This window comes from Ictalurus furcatus, chromosome 10, assembly GCF_023375685.1.
Source record: "Ictalurus furcatus strain D&B chromosome 10, Billie_1.0, whole genome shotgun sequence".
In the NCBI taxonomy this organism is placed as follows: domain Eukaryota; kingdom Metazoa; phylum Chordata; class Actinopteri; order Siluriformes; family Ictaluridae; genus Ictalurus; species Ictalurus furcatus.
The window spans coordinates 12973508-12998405 of NC_071264.1; the positions used below are offsets into that span (position 1 = coordinate 12973508).

The 24898-nt window shown below is 38.1% G+C and overlaps 1 protein-coding gene across 2 annotated transcripts; it reads left to right on the plus strand.

Moving 5' to 3' along the window:
• The first annotated feature begins 3494 nt into the window (after window positions 1–3494).
• Window positions 3495–20286, plus strand: LOC128614278 (guanine nucleotide-binding protein subunit alpha-11-like). Of its 2 annotated transcripts, none has more exons than XM_053635676.1 (8): window positions 3495–3780; window positions 4909–5059; window positions 5981–6165; window positions 7323–7477; window positions 11484–11612; window positions 14533–14662; window positions 15877–16030; window positions 16855–20286. In XM_053635676.1, the coding sequence occupies exons 1-8, from the start codon at window positions 3775–3777 to the stop codon at window positions 17055–17057; spliced, it is 1113 nt and encodes a 370-aa protein (XP_053491651.1). In that variant the 5' UTR covers window positions 3495–3774; the 3' UTR covers window positions 17058–20286. The 2 variants fall into 2 exon arrangements, with proteins under 2 accessions (XP_053491651.1, XP_053491652.1); XM_053635677.1 differs by having other exon boundaries at window positions 3497–3780; window positions 4904–5059.
• The last annotated feature ends 4612 nt before the right edge of the window (window positions 20287–24898 follow it).

The window sequence follows — 24898 nt, forward strand, 5'->3', positions numbered from 1 at the left end:
CAAAAAGTTAGAGCGAAAAGGAGTGCCAAATACCAGTCAATGTATTTACCAATGTATACCAATGTGTATAGGTCTATAGTGACTGAATCAACAAAATGTATGTGTATGTCCAATAAAAAAGTGAAAGTTGTCTTCCAGTGAATGAAAGTATGCAATGTAATCAAAGTGAATGTGCTTATTAAACAATAAATCAGTCTTTATACAGAAAGCCTTATATGCCATAAACAAAGATTGATGCAGTAAGTGTTTTTTTAATGCATAAGCTTCACAGTCACCGCAGTTCCAAATCTATCTGCTGACACAATGCTAATTGTTTATTGAGAACAGGTCACCATTAAACTGTTGCCAAGACAGACGATTTTCAGTTTTAACTGTGCACACACAGACCACTGTTATCACACTACACTGGCACCCTGACAACCCAGCTAACAAACAGAAAACGTGAATGAGGAACCCGTGTTTGGGAATTCCAGAAATAATGTCTTTAGCTAAATAACAGCAGTGCACAAATGAGAATAACGCAAATAATAAAATGTGTAAATCAAGCAATGTTAACCCACTATGTCATATAATTTTAAGATTCGTAAAATATTATGAGAATAATTACATGTATCCAAGAAAAATATTCAGTAGTTATTCCTTATATTACAATTATAGGCACTAAAGTAAATGTCAACAGTGACAAATTAGAAGCCCTCAAGTACATAATTACAGGTCCTCAAAATCCTTACATATATAATCCTTTATAGTTGAAACTTTATTTCTTTTATAGTATATCATTCAGTAATTACACTAAAACTATTAGCAGAATGCATGTAGTTAAAAGAGAGAGGAATGTAAATATGGACCTATCAGAAGGTCCTGGGAGTTTAAGGAGTTAAACTAGCCTGCTTGTTGTATTTAATCACGCCTAGGTCTAGTCTGTATCCTATCCTGACATACATGGCAAAATGCCCAATGTTGAGTTATGACTGTTCAACATTGGGGCTTGACTGTGTACACACATCAGCACAGGCAACTGAGTATGAATATCATATTTATTATTGTAAATACATTTTAAATAGCTGTAGTATGGATTAAGCCCCCTATTCTGGGTTCACTTATATATATATATATATATATATATATATATATATATATATATATATATATATATATATATATATATATATATGGCCCACTTGTGAATATGCTCTGTAAGATTAAGGTTCCTTGCCATCAATCCAAGATCATATGTGGGTCAAAAAAATTGCCACTGACACTGGACTGTCAATCATTTGCTTTGAGAATTGATAAAGTTCAATATGGGTCAGCATTTATAGGCTAGGTCTTAAGCCTCATACACTACTAAATAGTAAGGGGTAACAGTCTCTGCTTAAGAACATGTTCTTGGACAAGTATGGCCACACAAATGCAAATTCACAACAATTTGCATAACTAAAATTGTACACAAATGTAACAGAGGTTAATGTTAAGGTTAGAGTTGGGGTTAGCACTTGTGCCTTTTCTTATTCATGTGAAATCAAACTGAATTGAAACACATTGTACTCGCTCATTCAAACATAAGAATTGTTCACAAAATCAGAGTTCATGAAATCAGAAACTAGTTGCATTTGGGCTATTTTGGCATGGATCCCAAATGCTGCAAAACCCTTAAATGTATCTGCTTGCATGTGACCTGTTTTGTATATTTTGTATTAATCCAGACCAGCTACTTCACAGCTCTGGAGTCCACAGTTTGATCCACAGCTTGAGTTACTGTCTGTGTGGAGGTTTACATGTTCTCTCCATGTTCATGTAGGTTTCTGCTGAATTCTCTGGTTTCTTCCCACCTCCCAAAACATGACAGTAGGTGGACTGGTGGCTCTAAATTGTCCCTAGGTGTGAATGTATGCATGCATGGTGCCCTACAATGGACTGACATCCCATCTAGGGTCTATTCCCACCTCATGCCTAGTATTTCTGGGATAGGCTGTGGATCTACCACGACCCTGACCAGGATAAAGTGGTTACTAAAGATGAATGAATATATCAATCCTGTAGCAATACATTGCCATTCTTATTACTACTCCAACACACTACTCCCAGCCAGCTCCAGTAAACCCTTTCAGATGTTTCAGAATGCAGCAGCACAGCTTGTTTTCAACCAGCCCAAAAGGACCCACATCACAACCCTTTTTGACTCCCTCCACTGGCTCCCTCTACCTGCCCGCATCAAATTCAAGGCCTTGATGCTCACGTACAAGACCTTGTCTGGAACAGCACCTCTCTAACTCAACACTCTCCTTGAGGTTTATGTTCCCTCATGCAAATTGCGATCAGTTAATGACCGACACCTGGTAGTGCCTACTCAGGAGGCACGAGGTCCCTTTCTAGAACCTTCAAACTGACTGTCCCTCAGTGGTGGAATGAACTTCCAACCTCAATCAAGACAGCAGAATCCAGCACTATCTTCAAAAAACAGCTAAAGACCCACCTCTTCCGAGAACACTTAAATAACCCCTAACTTGCCCCCCTCAAAAAAAACAAAAAACTGCACGTACTCAGGCTCTAACACCTCTACTCTGTGTACTTTGCTCCTCTAGAACTCAATTATAAATCTTACATGGTAGCACTACTTGTATTGTTCTCTGCTTGATATATCGCTTTGCTTGTGTTTCCTCATTTGTAACTCGCTTTGGATAAAAGCGTCTGCTAAGTGAATAAATGTAAATGTATTATTTTCTTCTAGCCTGTGCAATGATGCTCGTGACCTCTTCTGCTGGCAAATAAGATGAGACCTTATACTGTACATTATATGATCCACGGTTAGGGTTAGTGACTACTTCATTCGTACCTTATCTATGAAATCGATCAAAATCATTCTGCGCTCTCAATAATAAATTAACCGAACTCTACTTTTCCTTGTCGCTGGGTTGGTACCATCAAGCATACCTGTTTTGTACCTTTAGTGTGTATCTTTTAACTGAAAAGGCTCATGTGGTTTAAGGCATTAAAGACTGATCCATGTACCTTCAATTATAGTTGCACAGGTACACTGTATTCACGTTTTCGAGTGAAAGATTTTTCTGAGAGGAAAAAAGATGTCCCCTTAATGGTACCACAGCAGCAACAAGGGGGAGAAAGTTTTGGCAGCCTTATTTCTGAGAGGAAAAAAGATGTCCCCTTGATGGTACCACACCAACAACAGGGGGGGGTTGGCACCCTTACTTCTGAGAGAACGACTCATTCAAATGAATATGAATCTTTCAGAAACTTTAATCTCAAAAGCATTAGATCTGTCTGGTTGCATTTGGGCAAATTTCATCTTACATTCCGAATGCTGTAGAACATCTTGAACTACCTTTGGCCCACAATACAATTACCATCGCCTTATCTGAGTAAGGCGGTGGCCTGAGTAAAGCTGAGAGTATCTGAACACAGCTATGTTCTCAGTGAGAATCGTCTGGAGTCTAGGTATAAGTCGTAGCTAGCCCTGAGAGCAGCTCACTCGTTCACTCCCTTTACTCACTCCCTCGAGTCGCATTCCTCTGATACGCATCGGGAGCAGCCGCTCACATACCTGTCATATTCCTCACCAACACTGCACTTCCGTGAGTCATACTAGTCTTCTGACCGAAAATAATGCGGACGCACGAATATCTGCGTTTGTGGACTTTTTGATGAAGACAAAAAGTTTTCGGGACAACTCCAGTTCACCTGAGCAAAAGATGGCTCGTGTTTCCCACCGAGAGTCACAGACCGTGTAAGCTCCCGGAACAGGTGTGACAACGAATGAAGGTGAGTGATTTTGTTACTTTTGTCTGTCGTACCACGTCAACAGTTCGTTTGTTCACTATTACAGCAGCTATAATGAGTTTATTTACAATGTGTACCCTAGTGCTTGTAGACTATTTCCTTCCTTTGTTGGGGGAAAGTCCACCATCGTTTATCAGAGGCTCCTCTTTCTTTCACACATCAAAATGGCACCCAACAGAATCACCGCGCGTTTACACACTTAACTATCCACAGTATTCAAAATCCTTTAAGGACATTTACGAATCGAAACCTGGTAAATCACTGTCCACTGCCCATACATAATATACAGTAACTGCCTCGAGCAAAATCCACTAGTGTTGAATAAACGCCTCTAATATAGAGGTAAGACCTGTAGTGTTTATAAGCCTATTTGTCTGACAACAAATAAACTCTAAGAGAATTTACTACAATACTGAAGGTGTTCATTAAACACCCTTTTAGACCCTCTGAACTTGTGGGTAGTTTCAGTACCCAGGCAGCCTGTGGATCAGCTTTTTGGAAAATTCCAGAAACCCTTATTTACTAAACAAAAAATCAAAATCAATGCTGCATAGATGACAATAACACAACGATTCTGCTATGATTAGTAAACTAAATGTGATGATATTAAGAGTACATTAAGATCATGAAGAGAAACTGAAAATATTTGAACAGTGGCAAGAAAAAAAAAAAAAGTGCCAGCCCGAATTATGCATAGGTAAGAATAACCAAACGTCTGGAAATAGGCCTATTTAGCTAAATCAGATCATTTTATACTATGATTACTTAAGAAAAGTTTATGAAGTGAATCTGGATGCAATCGAGCGCTGAAAGGGGTAAACATTTAAACCCTTGAGTTGATATTTGTTTCAGTTAATCCATCTAAAGATTGTTATTCAGTATCTATTATGAATTATCCAATAAAGGTGAAAGGTTTGTAAAATGACATATAATTTTATAGGTGTGAGGAATGTAAGTCTGGACCCAGTGTCAGCTACTGGGAGTTTAAGGAGATCATTCAACATTGTAGGTTTTCAGCCTTCCCTAGCTCAGCACTAGAGACGTGCACTAAACTGCGCTAGCAAATTATTCCTTTTTTGCATCACAACTGACCGGTGTGTTTTAGGGAAGATGGGGGGCTGCTGGAGATGGTGCTACCAAACCTGCACCTGCTGTCTGAGCGAGGACGAACGGAAATCAGTCGCTATAGACAAGGAAATTCAGAGAATTCTCGCTGAACAGAAGAAAAAAGAGCGCAGAGAAATAAAAGTGCTCCTACTGGGTAAGGAGAAATCCACTGCTAATTATTTATTTTACATGTAGCCTATAGGTGACAGCTGGAATGAGGAATGAAGGTTAAACGTGTTACTCAGAATGCAGAGTTTGTGTCTGAAATTGTAAGCCATGAGGCCGTGCGTAAATTTTGAAGCAGAATATCCCATTCACATAGCAGTTTTCTTCATTTAAACAGCACTGGAGGTGACTGAGTCACTCACTAGGGAAATTACATCATTATTATCATTCTGCTACTAGCATTCAAACTAGTAATAAATTGATTTTAATAGCAATTACTCAAATGTAATTTCACAAGAAACTGGAAGTGTGGGTATCATGGGATTTGTAAGTATGAGGCAACAGTGTCCTTAAATGATAAACATCCAGTTCTTATGAACTGATCACATCCGTATGTAGCGTGAACGAGTAGATGAAAATAGGAAACCGATCGTCTGTTTTTGTAAGTGGTCTGATGGTGCCATCATTATGCCATGACGCTGTGGCTTATTTGATATGATAGAAGTTGCTCACTCGTGTCATTAGCAAATATTTCCTCATTGAAAAACAGTGATTAAATTGAGGACCGTCTCAGCAGCTGTGATTCCTCAAAAACATATGTGAGCCATGTTTGCATCAATAAGGGTTATTATGTAAGTAGTAGATTAATACCACACAATGTAGTTCGGGGGGGGTTGATTTTTCAACTCCCCGAATTCTTGGTGTAAATCTGCCCCTGTGCAACACGCTCTGCGATAGGATTTTTCAGTTTTTCTGCTTGTGATTAAAACACCTTGACTGTTCAGCTGCCTCATTCCTAACAGGATAGTTAACATTCCACTGTGGACCTGCAGTCAGCTGATGGAAATGAAGATCACTTATTGTTTTCATTCTTTCCATTTAAAAAAAAATTTTTTTTACGTATTCGTAGGCACGGGAGAGAGTGGGAAAACTACATTTATCAAGCAGATGAGGATCATCCATGGGAAGGGATACTCTGAGGAAGACAGACGCACCTTTGCCAAAATGGTTTTCCAGAACATCTTCACAGCAGTTAAGACCATGACAGTGGCTATGTCAGCTCTCAGGATTCCCTACACAAACCAACAGAACGAGGTTAGACGAGCCGGTCTTTCAAAATAAGCTTGAATTTTTGCCAATTGTAGATTAGAATAATTTGAATAAGATTTAGTGGTCCGTTTATTCTGACTTGCTATGTAACCATGAAAGTTGTTGACTTTATAACACAATAATGAAACATGGAGTACAAGTTAATATGCAACAGTAATAATAATAATAATAATAATAATAATAATAATAATAATAATAAAGAATCTAACTATCTCACGGTCTACCACAAGTAAATTAACAAACAAGTCCAGGTCAGCTTCAAGTTTTATGCAGATTTCTTTAGACAAGTGATTTAAAATTTTCAATGTATTTTATAATAATACAGTGTATTTAAAATGTTCTCTAATGGTTAATAAATTGCTTGACTTTGTAGTTTTAATAAAAAGGGACAAAAGTATCTATACGTTTACCCTCGAGATCTATGAATGAATATACAATTTAGAAACACCTTCATACACACATGCTTACCACCTTTTGCTTGTAAGCTGAATTTGCCTGGGCTGCATTTGCAATTCCCAACTACCTACCAACTTTCTCACATCATATGACAGCTGCCAAGCAGGGTGGGCGAAGGATAACACGTTCTTCCTCTGGGACGCTTGAACCCAGCCAGTCACATCTTTTCAAACTGTTGCTCATGCTCCAAGTGTGTCACAGGGCTGTGTAATACACTCTGGAAAGCACTATCTGCTCTCTTCCACATACGTGAGCTCACAGACACTCACAATTGGCTAGTGTCTCTGTGACAAGAGAGAGTGAGAGTATTCCATCCCCTCCCACCCAGAGAGCAAATGCTCTCCAGCTCCTTGTTTTTTAAAGGAATACAGTAAAACTGCTGCAGTGAGAGTCTGCACACAGAGATTAATCTGCTCAAAAGGGTTCAATTATAAAAAAAATTCTTTAGAAAGTTTACGGCTGCTTTAAATACATCAGGATTCATTGTATTTGCCGATGGCGTCCCACCTCACACCTAGCATTCACAGGATAGGCTCCAGATCCACAGTGACTCTGACCAAGATAAAGCAGTTACTGAAGATGAATGAATGAATTACAGATTCCAGATATAGATAAAGCAAGCAGTGTGTGTATATTTATATATGCACCTCCTTTATTGGTAAATTTTTCTTTCTCAATATTTATAGGCATATGCTCGACGGATTCAAGCTGTAAATATCCATCAGGTGACCCAATTGGAGCGAAGTTATGTGGATGCTATTCAGTGTTTGTGGGCAGACACGGGACTTAAAGTCTGCTACAGTCGTCGGCGAGAGTACCAACTATTGGACTCCACTGAATAGTAAGTTCTGTTAATTTCATTGTAGGATAACATTCAAACTCAGCAGTGTCATTCCTGTACAGTAGCACTAGAAATACAGCTCAGTAGATATTAGCTGGCTCATGTAGGCTCATTTGAGCTGCAGACAGATTGAGTAATGCAGTTCCTTATCCATGTACTTGAATGATTATTATTTAATAGAGGAAGGTAATGATAATAATCACCCAGTGTCTGTTATCTCAAGACAGTTTCATTAGGACACATCAGATACATTAAAGGAATATAAAATGTAATTTAATTCAACACATTTTTGTTTTGATTACGCAAAATATACAGAGCCACATATTTCCACCAGATGGTGCCACATAGCTGGTAGTGAAATGGAGAACCACACTGGAGATCATGCCACAGAGCATCACAGAAGCAGTTTGTCATCTTCAGTGCACTATAGAGATGCCATTAGAAATTTGCATGCATTTTAAATGCATTGTAGAAGTTGATTATATGTGTACTTCATTTTGAGTTTCAAATGTTCAGTCATACACAGCGTAAAATTCAGTATCAGATTTTATATTGCTCTTTTGCATCCAACATTTGTGTGCAAGCAGAGTAACCAGAGTTTTTATTTTAGTCACATAGTTATTTTAGATGCATGTTATTCTACATAAGTGCTAGATCATATTTTGATCAATGCATAGCGAACAACGATGTTGCCAAAAATTTTCACCTATCATTTGCATGCTATGATCAGAAAAATTGTGTATACAAAGGCAAAATTGTGTAGTTTAAATGATGTCATTACTTTTAGTTAGTTAAATGGTAAATGCCACACTTATATAGCGCTTTTATCCAAAGCACTTTATACTGTGTCTCATTCACCCATTCACCCATTCACACACACACCCATGGTAGCAGAGCTGCCATGCAAGGCACTAACTTGCCATCGGGACCAACTTGGGGTTCAGTGTCTTGCCCAAGGACACTTCGGTATGTGGAGTCACGTGGGCCGGGAATCGAACCACCAACCCTACGATTAGTGGACAACCCGCTCTACCACCTGAGCAACAGCCACCCCAGTTACAGTACGACAACAAATCGTAGCTACCTCGTCCATAATAGGTTTTTAGGAATCACTTACAGAAACATATCAGAAATATAAACTGTTTGTTAACTGCTTATCTATATTATCACAGCTTCTGACAAGTTCATTGACTAAGCTAACTCTTAGTTTAGCTAGCTAACAAAGTGAACCATACATTAGCTGACTAGCAACATATTAGCTAAATCTACAATATGTAGAATGTGGATTGTACTAGCAATTAATTTCTAAGTAATGGTTGTTTAGGTGCAACTGATCACGCAACATCTTTGTCAATTACTTTTACAAAACAAACTACAGTACGTTCTCTCTATATGTAGCTATAAATGCTATCATTTCTTACCTGTCTAAGAAAAGCACACATTTTTTAGGCTTTTTGCTGTATCACACAACCCTTTTTTTTCCTTTTTTTTTTTATTTAAGATAAATAATCTCTTAACGTTGTTGCTGAGTCCTTTGTGGTATCATCTCTTTTATGAGCGTAATGAATACAGACATCTAAAGGTTACAGTTCAGTGCACGTCTTTAGTTTTGGGCTTATGATGAACACCAGCAGTCTTAAATAAACTCCAGTAACTGACGTTGGGTCCTGACTTACATTCCTCACACGTAACTAAATGCGTTTTGGTTTAATTTTAGGAAAGGGGTAGCGGAGCTCTATAGAACATGATATGCAGTGAATGATAGGATTATTATTTCTCTAATGATGCTAATTAAAACAGCAACTTTAAAAAAATATATATTTTTATAGAAAAAAACATATTAACAGGAAGTCATGAGTTTTTAGGATTTCCCTCCAATTATGTTAATGCTTTTCCTTGTACATGTTTTTAATTTTGAAAACACACATGCACACACACAATTACTTATCATTAACCCAATACGTGAGCTTCAAATAGAATTGTTTATCAGTTAATTAAACTCTACATTACTGATTATCATCTAATTTCCTGTAATGGACAGAGCGAGGCATTTTGCTGTTAGATTTAAGTGCTAGGTCTCTCCCTGTCACTGGCTTGCTTCCTGCTTCTCTCACTTTCTGTCTCTCCTTTTCTCTTTCCTCATTCTCCCTCTCCCGCTCTCCTGTCATTCTATCACTCAGTCCTTAGAACACTTTTGTGATAAGAAACACAAACAAATCTTGGGCAACATTTAATTAAGGCACACAGGCTAAGCTGGCAATACCATTATAATACAATATACACATCCTTAAAGAAAACAGCTTCCATGTGTTGTCTGTCTAATTAACCGTGTTTTATATATATGATACATAATGTTAATATCAGATGTGACTTTGTGATTGACATTATTTCTTCATAAGTGTTGCATAAGTGTTTCTCAATCCTGATAATTTCCTGCACACTTTAATGTTTATGCCAGGGGCAGTTGGTATAAATAAGCTAGCAGGGCTAGGACTTATTTAAGTGTAAAAATACATCAATTATAGGTTTCATTTTTGTTGTTGTCTTAAATTGGATTATTTTGGACTTTTGTGGAACCAAGTGCAACAGCACCACCAATGATTGTAAGAACATTACAGACTGCCCATACTGTAGATTCATGTGGCCTATCAGCGACAGTCGTGTTGGGTGATTATACAGCGTGAAAGACCTCCTAGGTTTCATGTGAATTCAGGCTAATATTTTTCAGGCCCATGTTGCTGACACATACGTAACACGTCATCAGCAATGATTGAGAAGGTGCACATGACACACTGTTGTGGGTGTATTATTAGGTGGATTATTTACTATATAATATTTTGCCCTAAAATGCATTTAGAGGAGAAATGAAAAGTAGATAGACTAGACGCACATTGTCCAATCAAAGAACAGATTACACAAAAGGACAGACGAGAACTTAGTGTCTTTTATTGTATGAACAAAAGAGTTACAGTTTTTCTGTTTACCATGTTTGATATTTGGGGGAAACCCTAACAGTTTCATTGCAGAGCTATTGATAGATATTAGATCATAGCTCTCCCATCTAATATGGGAGCTGGCCCTGATTTTCACTGTTCCCAACACACCAGTTCAGACTTTAAGAAGTAAAAATTTAAATAGTAGAGGTCGACCTATAGTGGATTTTACCAATACCAATAACTAAGTTGGGCAGTACCTGCTGATAACGGATTAATAAACCGATTGATACTGAATGAAAACATAAAACTCAATGTAAATTATTGTTGAACTTTATTACAAAATTAAACAGTACTTATTGTACCATGAAAATATACTTTTAAAACATTTAAAATGAAATAATATATAAATATTAATATATTAACTATTAATAAATAATTAATTAATTAATTAATTAAATTAGTAAACTAAAAGATGTACATCCAAACTGAACGAAAAAGTAACACTCCAAATAACAAATAAAAAAATAGAGACTGCCACGTATCAAGGTTGAGGCGGAAGCAATCGCAGATATTCAAATAGTTTAATTAACAAACAAACAACAAAACAAAGACACTAAGACAACTTGGCATAAACTGTGGCAAAAACTAAACATAAACTAACAAGATCAATAAACATGCTAACATGGAACACGGTGGTCTAAGACAAACAAAAGACAGAGAAGCAGTGCAAACAATGGCTATATATAAGTGTGTTCATTAACAGAAACGTGATTCAGGTGCAGGTGGTCATGTGACATGTAGTACAGTGCAGTGGCTGATGGGAACTGAAGTCCAGAGTTACCACCTTGATATATGACAGAGACATCCAAAATGAAACAAAAAACAATTCAAATAAGACAACAAAATTTGTCAGTGATTTTATTTCGCCTCTAGAGCCCGCTCTCGTACTGTATAATGATTAATCTGCAAAAACAATCAATCGGTCGACCTCTAGAAAATACCCAGGACAGGGGTAGTCCATGATAAGTACTGAAAATCACTCATACATTATAATAACCATCCATTTGTAGCTTCATGATGAACCTGGAGCGCATCGCCGCCCATGACTACATCCCCACTGCTCAGGATGTGCTGCGGGTGCGTTTTCCAACCACTGGCATCAACGACTACTCCTTCGTAGTGGAGAAGATCACACTCAGGTAATAGTATTAAACACACAGTAACACCAGTTTCACTAGGGGATAAATTATTTGTGTGACCTGTAGTACCGTGGGTGCTAATGATGTTCAGTAGAATCAGAGAGTCTGCTCTGCTGACTGTTCACCTATCACGCTTGATTTATTCTAATTGTTTGCGACGGCATTAGAGTTTCTCTGACACGGCATTGTGTCCAAGGACATTAATGTTCTCTGTCTAGCCCATTTCCTCAGTTTAAATGGATGACATGATCAGACAGAGCCATTACTTTGCAAATCAATTCCAAAACCTGTTGAGAAAAACAAAAAAGAGCAACTGTCTTGACTGATGTACATCAACCATTTTAATTGTTAATATTTGATGCTTAACGTGCTGCTCGTCTTATTTGACTGTGCTGTATTTATTTATCTTAATGAGTGCCAGCAGGGGGGTGGGGGTGTTTGGTTTGATGGCGACCTGGCTGCTTTTTTTTTGCACTAAAGCATTAAATTAGCAGACTGGGTAACTTGTTTCAGGTTCACTAGCTTAGTGAAAGAGACATTACCTGACTAGCAGTAAACTAGGTACATTACATTGTGATGAAAATGGACTGCACTAGCAACTAGATAGGTAAAGTTCATCACGACAAGCTTTGATGTTGGCTTGAGAAAGCAAGTCTGAAAGATAGATAGAGTGCCAATCGTTATAGAGTTGATTAGATAGATAGCTGGAGAGAAGGTTAGAAGAGAGAGATGAAGTGAGAGTATGTGTTACAGGTACAATGACAGAGAAGATGGGCTTGTGTGTGTGTGAGTTTTGACAGTTGGAGTTTGAAATCTTGAACATTCCGAGCCAGGCTCTGAACATTCCTTCAGTGTAAGTGAATGGGAGTTTTGGGGATTTTTCATCGTTATTTTTAGGAAAACCATAAGTCCGAGCAGTTCGAAAAGATATAGCAACACGAGTCAGAACAGTCAGGAGGTCTGACCCGAGTTTGGTGGTCGTAGATTTAAAGCTCTAGGACAAGTAAAGCCGAAAGTATGCTTCACTTTTTACGTGTACTCTAAGAACAGCGCACACAAATTTCGTCATCAGCACAGTACGCGCACCGCCAGATTTTAGCCTTTGGTATACTTGGGGGCTTTTTTCAAGTACACATAGCCTTTTACAACATAGCATTACCACAACTTGCACTACCCTTCCTGGCATACAGGAGTCAGTACAGAGCAGTAAAGCAGGTCTTCTGGTGTGAAGGATGACAACGAAGAAGAGTCACAACACCACGAAGTTTGGGCAATCGATTATCACCAATATACAAATCCCTATACTCTTTAAGGCTAGAATTATACAACTGCAGGTACTTTCTAACGTGCACTCGTTTCCATCTCTTAAGTTTATTCCATTTTTTTTCTTCAACTACCTTGTGAATCAGCGGCCCTGGGTCACTGCTCCCACCTTGTGGAACAACTAAATAGTGCAAAAGAATTAAATGCGCACGTGTGACCTGCATGTATAAAGTACATTCGGTTAAAAAGATCGGGCAGCGCGCGTACTCTGCTGTTGATTAAATGTGCGTCACACGTACTGTGGGCTGTTCCTAGTGTACGCATAAAAAGTGAAGTAGACTTTTGGCTTTTTCCACTTTGTACACACAGCTCACACATGCGCATTTAATTCTTTTGCACTATCTAGTTGTTCCACAAGGTGGCAGCAGTGAGCCAAGACCACTGATTCTCAAGGTAGTCGAAGAAAAAAATGGAGGACACGGAAATGAGTGCAAGCTCTTTTCTAGTTGAGTGGTTGCATAGATCATCTTTTTCTTTCCCCATTTCTGCTTCCTCAACAAGTAACAACAAGTGAAGCAGCATGTCTTTCTCCTCCATTGTTTTTCGTATTGTTGTGATTCTTCTTCTTTCTCATCCTTCGCACCAGAAGACCTGCTTTGCTGCTCTGTACTGACTCTTGTAGGCCAGGAAAGGTAGTGCAAGTTGTTGTAATGTGCATGCATCGACCGCCTGTGTACGTGTACATGCCACATGGAGTATACTTTGAAAGGTTATCCATACGACTGTGCGCGTACACGAGCGTACGCGCATAAAAACGAAGAGGCTTTATTAGAGTCGGACATTTTAGTCTCAGAAGAAAAAAAGGGACGAATAATAAGTTCAAATAGCATTTCAGTATGTTTCGCTTTCCCAACAAGTAATAGACGGTGCTCTGTGATCACACAGAGTTTTCTAAATTACAAAAGGCAGCTGTTTCAGGTTCAGTAGTGTAGATAGCTAACATTAAAAGAAGCACTATCTGACTAACAATGTATTAGCTAAATTTACAATGTGAATTTGTGTGTTGCTATTTGCTAGCCGGGGAAGAAGAGTTGGTTTGATGGGACCTCTCAACTTTTATTTATTGCAATAAAGCTCTTAAGTAGCAGTCTAACTGTATATAAGCAAAGCAAGCTGTTCAGTAGCTTAGTAAACGCATCAACTAACTAGCAACATACTAGTTAAATTTACAGTTTGAAAAAAATGCAGTAGCAGTCAACATCTAAGCAATAGTCCATATTAATTTGTAGTAATGTTTAGCTGCAACTGATCACACAAAGTTTTATAAATTACAAAAAAGCACCTGCTGGTAGTGAAGGAGACATTCGCTCAGTAGCAAGACATTAGCTGTATTTCTGATCTAAATTTGTGTTGCTGTTTGCCAGCAGGGGAAAAAATTTGCTGGATGTGAAATTGTCAGCTTTTTTGCACTAAAGCATTAGCATTGTTAGCAGTCTGATTAACTGTTTGTGTAGGATGAAGGCAGCTATTTCAGGTTCAGCCTGTAATCTAATATGGCCAAACTACATATGGCAAGACAACAGTAGAAAATTCTTCTGCTTCTGTCTGTTTCCCTATGTACAATCTGTAACATACACATACACACACTCTGACACAGGATTGTGGATGTTGGGGGGCAGAAATCAGAGAGGAGGAAATGGATCCACTGCTTCGAGAATGTGACGTCGCTCATCTTCTTGGCTTCGCTTAGCGAGTACGATCAGGTCCTGGAGGAGAACAACACAGATGTGAGTGGAGGAGTTTTGGAGTTTTGCACAGTCCTTTTCATTCTCCCTCTTATTTAATCTCTTTCTTTCTCCGTTACTGGTAAACATGGATTCACAGATCTGATACTGAATAATGGCTTGCAATTTACACTATAACAAAACAAAACAAAAAGAATCACAGACCCCATGTGCTTCACTGACCCCTCTTTGCTTTCTTATCCAGTCAGAACTGATGCGAGATTATGTGACTAACACGTTTTACTAGCAGATTTGGGCCAAGACGCATCAAGTGACATCATCACAACATGCATTCAGCCGAATTCATACACGTCGAACATGAGTACAGCTAAAAGGTCTCATTTACCAACAAATACCACTGTGGAAAAAAGCACAAAAGACTCCGCAAATTGCATTGCAATTTTTTTTTTAAAAAAAAGCCACAACAAAATCAAGCAATTTTGGTCGCAAATTTCACAAAAAAAACAACTGCAAAATCCTGTAGGGACTGTAGAATTAGTGTTGTCCTTAAGGCATACTTATGTACCTTAATATGTACACTTCATTTACTATTCCAAAGGAAAAACGCATATTAAAGCTGTCAAGGATGAAAGCAGGAGTACAGTGTAGTTCACTAAACTGCAATGGCATCTTAGCAAATGAAAATATCTTGAATATATACAAATGTACCTAGCATTTCCAATTATAACATTATACCATAAACCAAATATAAGGTTATTAAGCCTATTTCTAGACTTTTTTCAAACTAATTTCAACCTTGAAATAGTCTTGTTCTATTGGCAGACAGTTTTGCTCATTTTAAGCATTTATGTCTAGAAAGAAGCAAAATTACCTTCCCAAGAATAAGAATACGCAAAGCTTAGATTAGGTTTAATCATCTTATTTGGTTTCCTGTAATCTTATAATAGGAAATACTAGATACATTTTCACTTGGTAAGATGTTGTGTGGTATTTTTGCCATATATCCCACACAGATACAGTAAGTATTGAATCTCAGCCAATACGCAGCTCTGATGTCATTACTATCAATGCACGAATGGGATCATTGTATTCATACTGAATGACAAATCTGTCCTGTTGATCTAAGAGGTGCTTCTTTCTGCCTCTTTTTTGTTCTTTCTCTCCATTTTTTTTAAAAAGAATTTCCCCCTCTTCTTTTCACTTCCTCTGATATTATATGTCTCGAATATGTTGTTAATATTCCTCGGATATTGCAGAACCGTATGGAGGAGAGTCTGACGCTTTTCTACACTACCATCCACTCACCCTGGTTCGCCAATTCCTCCATCATCCTCTTTCTCAATAAAATGGACATCCTAGCTGAGAAGATCAAAATGTCCGACCTGCAGAACTACTTCCCCAGGTTCCAAGGTACAACGAGCTAAAATTACACACACCTACAGTTCATACTATTTTAGCTGATAAGGAATGCCCTGGCAAAGATTGTGTTCACTTGTGTTTGTGAAAGTGCTCTGAGTCACTTTATATCTCTGTATCGCAAAACCTTCACTTTCTGTCTGTTACTCATGGCAACCATGAAATGCCCAGCGTTTTTGCATGAGCAAGCAGGCGGGAAGACTGACAGACTGTTTTCATGATGGAACTGGGTAGAATTTTCAGCTCTCCCCTATGACAGCTGTTTGCATGATGGGATTTGTGGCCCATTTTAAATTCTGAATGGAACAACAGTCATTAGCTGACTAAGAGCCTTGCATTAAAAGAGCAGTCTGTCAGTTGTAGAGCCCTCTGCTGCCTGTGATGTGAATTGCAATTGCAGTAAAAACATTGACGTGCTTTCCCCTTCTCATCATAAGACCTCACTCCATTTGTTGACACTACACATGCTGTGTGGGGTAGCTTTTAATGGAAATGAGGCTGGGCTGAGCGGTTCTGTTTTGGCTGGAGGTGGCGCCTGTTTCTGGGCCAGAAACCTTTATGCATTAAAATCTAGCCAGAAAAAAAAGCAAATCATAGTTATTTTAAAGTGTCTTTGAAATTATATTATTATGTTTCTTGAAATCTTGCATATTTCTTACATTTAATGTGTTAAGCCAGTGATATTACATTAACACATAAGTAAAGTGAATATTGTATTCACATTTCCTTTAACAAAACTCCAACCCATTTGTTGTTTTTATTAAACTTACTCCTAACTTCCATGGCTTTGACCCTTTTTCATTGGACTCCACTTGCAGGCAAGAAACGGGACCCTGAAGCAGCCATGGAGTTCATCCGTGAGATGTACAAGCAGCAGGCGCAGAGCCCCGAGAAGAATGAAAACAAGACAATTTACCCACACTTCACCTGTGCCACTGACACCAACAACATACGCATGGTGTTCAAGGATGTGAAAGACACAGTGCTAATCAAGTCTCTGCAGGAATATGGTGTGCTGTGACCAGGCCATGTCATGACTGCTTCTGAATATTGTGGATAAAACAACCTCCCCCTTCACATTTTTCCAGTGTCATTTGTCTAATTGTTTTGGGTGGTAAACATGTTACAGACGTCTCCAGACGTTGCAATAATGGAATGGGCCAAAGCTTGGCTGAAGAAGTCATTATGGTTTCTCAGCCATGCAACAATGAGGACAGATATTGTGGGGTTTTTCTCTTTCTGTGTGTATGCAAGACAACAATTCTGTGGTGAAAATGAAAATGTTCTGCACTTCGCATTCGACTGCTGCAGTGCCTTCTGGACAGACTACATTTCACTGTACACACAAAGTGACCTACGTGGATCGAGAGAAATCCGATTTTTCTGTCTGAGAACATTAGAACGAATGGAACTTTTTTTTAGAAAGTCCATATTCACCTTTCTCAAAAGGATGCTATATGTTTGATCAACTTTATTTCTGGGGTTACGTGATTTGTTGGTGTTACGATTTTAACGGAATACATTGTAAACTTTTACATGGACAGCAGTAATCTAATTATTGACCTTATTCTGAAGATAATATTGTGATTAAGGTGTTTACATGAGTCGTTTTTAGAATATTCCTTTCATGTTCCTGTTTAACATGTTATAGAACATAGATCGATTAATAACGACACACGTCATTACGTCCCCACGCCACTCCCTCCAGAATTTCACGTATCAACATACAGTTGGTCTTCGTTATGGTACCGTATACAGTTTCGGGTGTTTCATTTTTAATTTTTACGAAAGCTTCAAGTGCAGTTAATTATTTGTCATGCTATACGTGGAAATAGACGACTGCTTGAAGCCGTGGGCTGCGTCCAAAACCACGTACTTGCATACTATATAGTAGCTGAAATACATGCATGTGGCCTACTATATAGTCGGTAAGTACGCGGTTTCGGAAGCAGCCGTACTCTCTTGTTAGCCGCTGGTTGAGCACCTGCTGTGTGTGTACGTGTCCTGTCGGAAAATGCGGTGAAAACTCCCACGCGACGTTAATAGTGTGATTAAGGTGTGTACATGTTGATAATGCGACTAAAACAGGAATACTCCACATGTCTTAACTTGATTTGTGTTTACTTCGAGTATGACTTTAGTCGGAATAAGGTAATGAAAAATAGCTGTTTACATGGTAGTTTCTTAATCAGAGTATCGTCTTAATCTGGTTATTATCGGATTATTGTTGTCCATGTAAACGTACTGATTGTTTGACTGTTCAGTATCTTTACAGTCAAGGAAATAAGGCTGCAGGCTGTAAGGGCTCCATTTCTTCCTCTGGGACTAGGTTTTATGTCCTTTTTTCTTTTTTCTTTTCCTTTTTAAAAAAAATAATTTTCATACGTTTATTTTAGTCTGTATTTTATTTGCTCAATATACTCTTTTTAACGAGAATATAGTTGCTCTCTGTATAATTGATATTTATCGTATGGTTATAAATATAGGTGCTGATAATCATTTGTAACATGTAGGGTGAGCAGAATTTGTATTTTTAAGCAACCGAACATAAAATTTCTCAAAGAAATGAAGGACAATCTGATGCGCTCACCTTTTGACCTACAAATGATTTGTCCATTACATTGGGAATAAATGTTTAACTGTTTTTCTATATTATAAAGGAATTAAATAGTTATTTCTAGTAATAGTATGTTCATTGAGTTAAGCTCATTGAACATACACTCACCAAGTGAGCCTTTGCCCATGATAGCCTCAGATTGCTGTTCTTGGCTGACAGGAGTCAGCTGATGAATGAACCTGAACCTGATGTGATCTTCTGCTGTTGTAGCCCATCCACCTCAATATTCAATGTTTTGTGCATGCTGAGATGCTTTTCTGTTCACCACAATTGTAAAGTGCTTATTTGAGTTACTATATCCAGTTCAAATCAATCTGGCCATTTTCCTCTGACCTCTTTCCTCAACAAGATGTTTCCACCCACAGAACTGTCACTCACTCAAATGATTTTTGTTTTTCACACCATTCTGTGTAAACTCTAGAGACTGTTGTGTGTGAAATTCAAAGGAAATCAGCAGTTTATAAAATACTCAAACCAGCACATCTGGTACCAACCACCATGCCATGATCAGAGTCACGGAGATCACACTTTTTCTTCATTCTGATGTTTGATGTGTATATTACCTGAGGCACTTGACCTGTATCTGCATGATTTTTTACATTGTGCTCTAGTTTTTCATTGTGCTCTAGAAATGCATTCATGCGATCATCTTCAGCTCAACGTTATTTTGGTCATGGTTGTGGTGGAGCTGGAGCTTGTCCCAGGAAAACTGGGCATGAGTCAGGAATACATCCTGGATGAGACACCATCACAGGACACTATGCACACACTAATTAACACCTATGGGTAAATTAGCAAAGACAGTTCACATACAGGGATAACATGTACAGAAATGCCACACAGATAGGAACCCATGGTCTGGATGGAGCCGGGGACCCTCACGCTGTGAGGAGGCAATGCTGCCAACTGCACCACCTTTATTTATATAATTTATCAAACAAATTATAATTCACTTAACATGTAATTATATATCAGCATGGTAATTATCCATCCTGCACACAAACTAAGCCATCTGTCTGCAATGATCAACAATATTTTATGATTAATGGGCTATTTGTTTTCATAGTGCATGATTTATGCGGGAAAAGGGAAACTAACTAAAGGCTTCTTAATTGATATGACAGTGAAAAATACGCAAAAAATAAGGCATGTGCTGCTTCACTGTAATAAATCTGTATTATCTGTTTTATTAAATACACAGTGGTGTACAAATGACCCATACAATATTACCCTATTCCTATAGGGGATTATATTTGTCCCTTGAACACCCACTTTCTTTTGTGTCGAAAATGTTGTAGATTTCCCCCAAGAGTAGAGGTTTTACTGTGAGTTAGCAGTTGCTGGTTTACCTCTAACTAGTTAGTGGCCAGTTCATTTAAACTGGAATTGTTGGCCACTTTGATTTGAAATAATAAATACCACCTCCCACTCCCCCAAACACTCAGCCTTTTCAATTCTGCTGTGCATTATAGAAGATGTTTCCATATGCAGACCAGTGGCCACATTTTTCAGTACATGTATAGTAACAAGTATTTATTGCATAACACATCGGCGTTTCAATATGTCAGCATACAGAAATTTCACTATTGCATGACTGCTAGAGTGCGTATCAGTTAATATCACATGAGAGCAGACTGTTATGTGGAGAAGGCGGCTCTGCTGTCTTGACTGAGGTAGAATCAAAGATTGTCATCATGAGTCATGGTACTGCACCACAGTATACTGTACACTGATATTTATTTGAGTTTTTGTATGTTCTTTTCACCTATCAGTATCATGTTCCATTTGGCCTTTTTTCTTGTTTGTACATTTTTCATCTTCCTTTCCCATTTTCCTCCTCCTCTGCCACATATGAGATGTGGAAACCCAATCCTTCCACTTCTTCCAGCAAAACTGAAAAAAATTTAGCTCACACATGGCATTAGAAATTTTACTACTTATTTAGTCATTTTATTTTCTATTCTGTAGTGAGGTCTATTGTATAGGTGGATTATTTTTTTTGTGTACGTTTGTTTTTATATGTGAACTTCTTTACTTATGGGGCCCTTGATGGAAATGACATTTTTGTTCCTTTATCCTGTACAAACCTATGTGTTTAAAAAAAATTATCATGGGCTTTGCAGCACAGTTGAAAAGACTTACAAGAGACTTTCCTTTATTTCACTCTTCCACCCCTAAAGTACACATACAAATTTGAAACACTTTAGTTTTATGCAATATTCTTGTTTGTGTTTGCAAGCAAGTCTTTTCTGTATTTACACTTCCTCACACATTGGAGTAAACAGAAATGGCACTTCAGAAAGTTTTAATGAAATGGATCATCCAACTGCTCTTGTACAAATAATCATATTGTCTGTGTGTTATTTAGAAGCCCATTTTACCAATGTGTACCCAACTGATGAGTCAGGCAAGCCAAGTGTAGTCACATGTTCAGTTGTGTTTTCACAAAATGAAGCAAGACTGAAAGACTAAGCTCTATTTTATTGTATTCAGAAATGCTACTATTAGTACTAATAATACTAAGTCTGGTTTAACTATACTGTTGGTTATGCGAAAATAAACAATACAGCTATACATTTTATTCATGCATTTAATAATCAGCACTTGCAACACTGCAGCATATTACAGACTTAAATTAATGCATGGTTTGGATATACAGTTGGGTCCATAATTATTTTGAAACAATTTTCATAATTTTAACAAAAATAATTCTTAACCATTTAGGAATTAGATATTTTTTACATAGTCCCTCCATTTTAACATGCTCAAAAATAACAAACTAACATACAGTAATTATAAATATAAGCCTTATTTTTAATACTTGGATAGGAAGTCTGGAACCCATGGACATCATCAAATGCTTTGCCAGGTCTTTACTGCAGCCGCCTTCATTTGCTGCTTTTCTGTGGGTCTTTCTGCCTTCAGTTTTGTCTTCAGTAAGTGAAAAGCATGCTCAACTGGATTGAGGTCAAGTGACTGACTCAGCCATTTAAGAACATTCCATTTCTTTGCCTTAAGAAGCTCTTGGGTTGCTGTTGTATGTTTTTGGTTATTATCAAATCTGTACTGTGAAGTGCCGTAGTATCAGTTTTGCAGAATTTTACTGAATCAGAGCAGAAAGTATAGCTCTATACACTTCAGAATTCATCCTGCTACTTCTACCAGCAGTCACATCATCAGTAAACACCAGTGATCCAGTTCCGTGAGGCAGCCATAACACCTCCGCCACCATGTTTGACAGATGAGCTTGTATGCTTTTGATCATGAGCCCTTCCTTTCCTTCTCCATACTCTTCCCTTCCCATCATTCTGGTACAAGTTAATCTTGGTTTGTTCTGTCCAAAGAATCTTGTTTCAGAACTTTTTTTTTTATATGTTTTCTAGCAAAGTCTAATCTGGTCTTGCTGTGCCTGAGTGTTACCATTGGTTTGCAGCTTGAGGTAAACCCTCTGTATTTACATTCCTGAAAGTGTGTCTTGATTATAGTCTTTGTCAATGATACCCCTACCTCTTCCAGAGTGTTCTTGACTTGGATAGATGTTGATAGGTGTCTTCAACAAGGAAAGAATTCTACTTTCATCCACTTTAGTTGTCTTCCATGGTCATCCAACCCTTTTGGTGTTGCTGAGTTCGCCAGAGCATTCCTTCTTTTAAGAATGTACTACATTGTTGATTTGGCCACTCCTAAAGTTCCTGCTATCTCTCTGATAGGTCTGTTTTGTTTTTCTCAGCCTAATGATGGCCTCCTTCAGTTGCATCGACACCTCTTTGGACCACATATTGAGAGTTCCCATGAACAGCTACCAAATACAAATTCAACACTTGGAATCAACTCCAGACCTTTCATCTCCTTCACTTGTCATGAAATAATGACAAAACAGACCACACCTGGGCATGAAAATGCTTCTCAGTCAATTGTCCAATTACTTTTGAGCCTGTGAAAATGGAATATTCAATAGTTCATGCAATATTTTTGTTAAATCCCTTGAATTAAAGCTGAAAGTCTACACTTCAATCCTATTTTGATTGCTTCATTTCAAATCCGTTGTACTGGTGTACAGAGGCAACATTACAAAAATTGTATCACTGTCCAAATACTTATGGACCCATCTGTAATACCCATTTATAACTGGGGACAACTGTACATTAATGACTACGGTTCCATGCAAGAGAGCAGAAGGTTGTGAGTTCAAATCCCAATGACAGTAAGAGAACCACAGGTGAACCCATGAACAAAACTCTTAACTCTCAAATGCTCAACTCAAATTTTAGACTGGCTCTGGTCTTACTTGTAGCCTAAAATTCAATGGATCTCTACAGAGTTTTCACTTTACTCACATGTGCAAGTGATAAAATAGATAAAATAGTGCATAATACAAAAAGTACAAAATGGAGGCAGCATGGTGACATGGTAGATAGATACCCTTGCCTCATTGTTCGATCCTGAGCTTGAATTACTGTCTGTGTGGAGTTTCTGTGCATGTTCTCCCTGTGTCCATGTACATGTAGTTGACTGACTACACTAAATTGTCCCTAGATGTGAATGAGTGTGTTAATGTGTGTGTGCATGGTGCGCTGTAATAGACGGACATCCCGTTCAGGGCATGGCCCCACCTTGCACCCAGTATTCCCAGGAAAGGCTTCAGATCCACCTTGACCCTGACCAGGATAAATCAGGATGAAAATTTAAAACATGGAGCAAGACTGATGAGGTCAAATGATGGCTGTGGATTTATACACTTGGTAGGAATTGGCTTATATCACTTTGAATAAATTGTTTACATCACATTGGATAAATAGTTTAAGTAATTTTGAATAAATAGCTTAAGTCAATGGGGATAACTAGCCGAAGTCACTTTAAATAGATGTTTTAAGTCACTTTGAGTAAAAGGGTTTGTCAATGTATACAGTAGGTGACTCCTGGTATTGTTTTGTACTCCATGTTTCTCAGCCCCATCTGCAAAACAACAAATACCATTATAGTTTTTCTTCAGCTCCTGTCTCATCTTCATAAAGTGGTAAGAGGACAGCAAAACCCACTGGGATCCATGAGGGAAAGTGAGTATCCACTCATGCTACCTCTTTAAGCAGCACCACCAACACCATCCTCAATCCGCTCAACCATGAAAAAGTCCTTACCAAGAGACTGAAGGCCCTCTGAGTCATGCTCTAAACAGCCATGAGGACAAGTTCATTCCCTTGAAGTCCACATCACACAGACTCATCTCATCCCTGTAATCCAATAAACTGCAACAATTTCAGCTACTGAATCTGTCTGTTTGAGGTGCCAAACCTAGCATTCACTCTCCACACAAGCTAAAGCCTTTTAGCGCAAGCTTTTTGGGAGACTAGAGAGAAGGTCATTAAACTGTCTGCCTGAACTCATCTGTTGACCTGGAGTGATCTACAGATGCGCGATCTATCAGATTCAATCCATAATGTGCAGAGATTGTTTTTATGGTTATACTTGTTCACTGTATTACAATACTCGCTGCCATAAAAAATTATCCATCAGAAATGTGAGCATAGTCCAAACCAAATTTAGATCTTAATCATAATAGTCACAGCTCATGTCTATATTTGGTTTGAACCGGACCTACATTTCTATTTTGTTTCGCAAAGCCTGTGAGCATCAGAGCACTCCAGCTGCATATTGAGCCTATTAAACTCTCTGGAAATATAATTATACCACTCACTGTGGCATTTTTGAAGTGCACTGATTACCTTAGTGGATAGAAACACTATTAAAAAGTCTAAAAGATGAATTTCAGTGCCTGCAGAGAAACACGAAGGAGGCAGTTTGCACCTGCTGCTGCAGTGTGAGCTTGCCAAATTCTTAATTAAAGATACAGTAAGGTGTGTGTGTGTGTGGATGAATGTACAGGCATCTGGAATTAAATGATGTGCATGCGGAGGAAAGTCTTAATGTTTCCAAGCAACACAGTATGTGTGTCAATCCTATATTAAAGAAATATTTCAGCATTTTTCTATCCAAATCTCAATCTATTACATCTGTAGCATATATGCAATTACCACACATCAGAATTACAACATTGCTCCCTGTACTGAGAAATACGCAGAAAATCTGTTTACTTGAAAGTTACTTTTAATGGAAACCCAAAGGCAGCTGCTGAGTTCTGAAAAGTTACAAAATACAATAAATTGCAGTTACTTACATCTCTGTGGTGTCCATGTGCCATCAGACCCACATGACTATGTAGCAACATAACCATAAAATTAGACATC

Excerpts from the sequence above, each read along its gene's own strand:
- LOC128614278 (XM_053635676.1), top strand. Across the intron at positions 7,478-11,483 it reads CTATTGGACTCCACTGAATA|CTTCATGATGAACCTGGAGC; the intron begins GTAAGTTCTGTT and ends ATCCATTTGTAG. Across the intron at positions 16,031-16,854 it reads CTACTTCCCCAGGTTCCAAG|GCAAGAAACGGGACCCTGAA; the intron begins GTACAACGAGCT and ends CTCCACTTGCAG.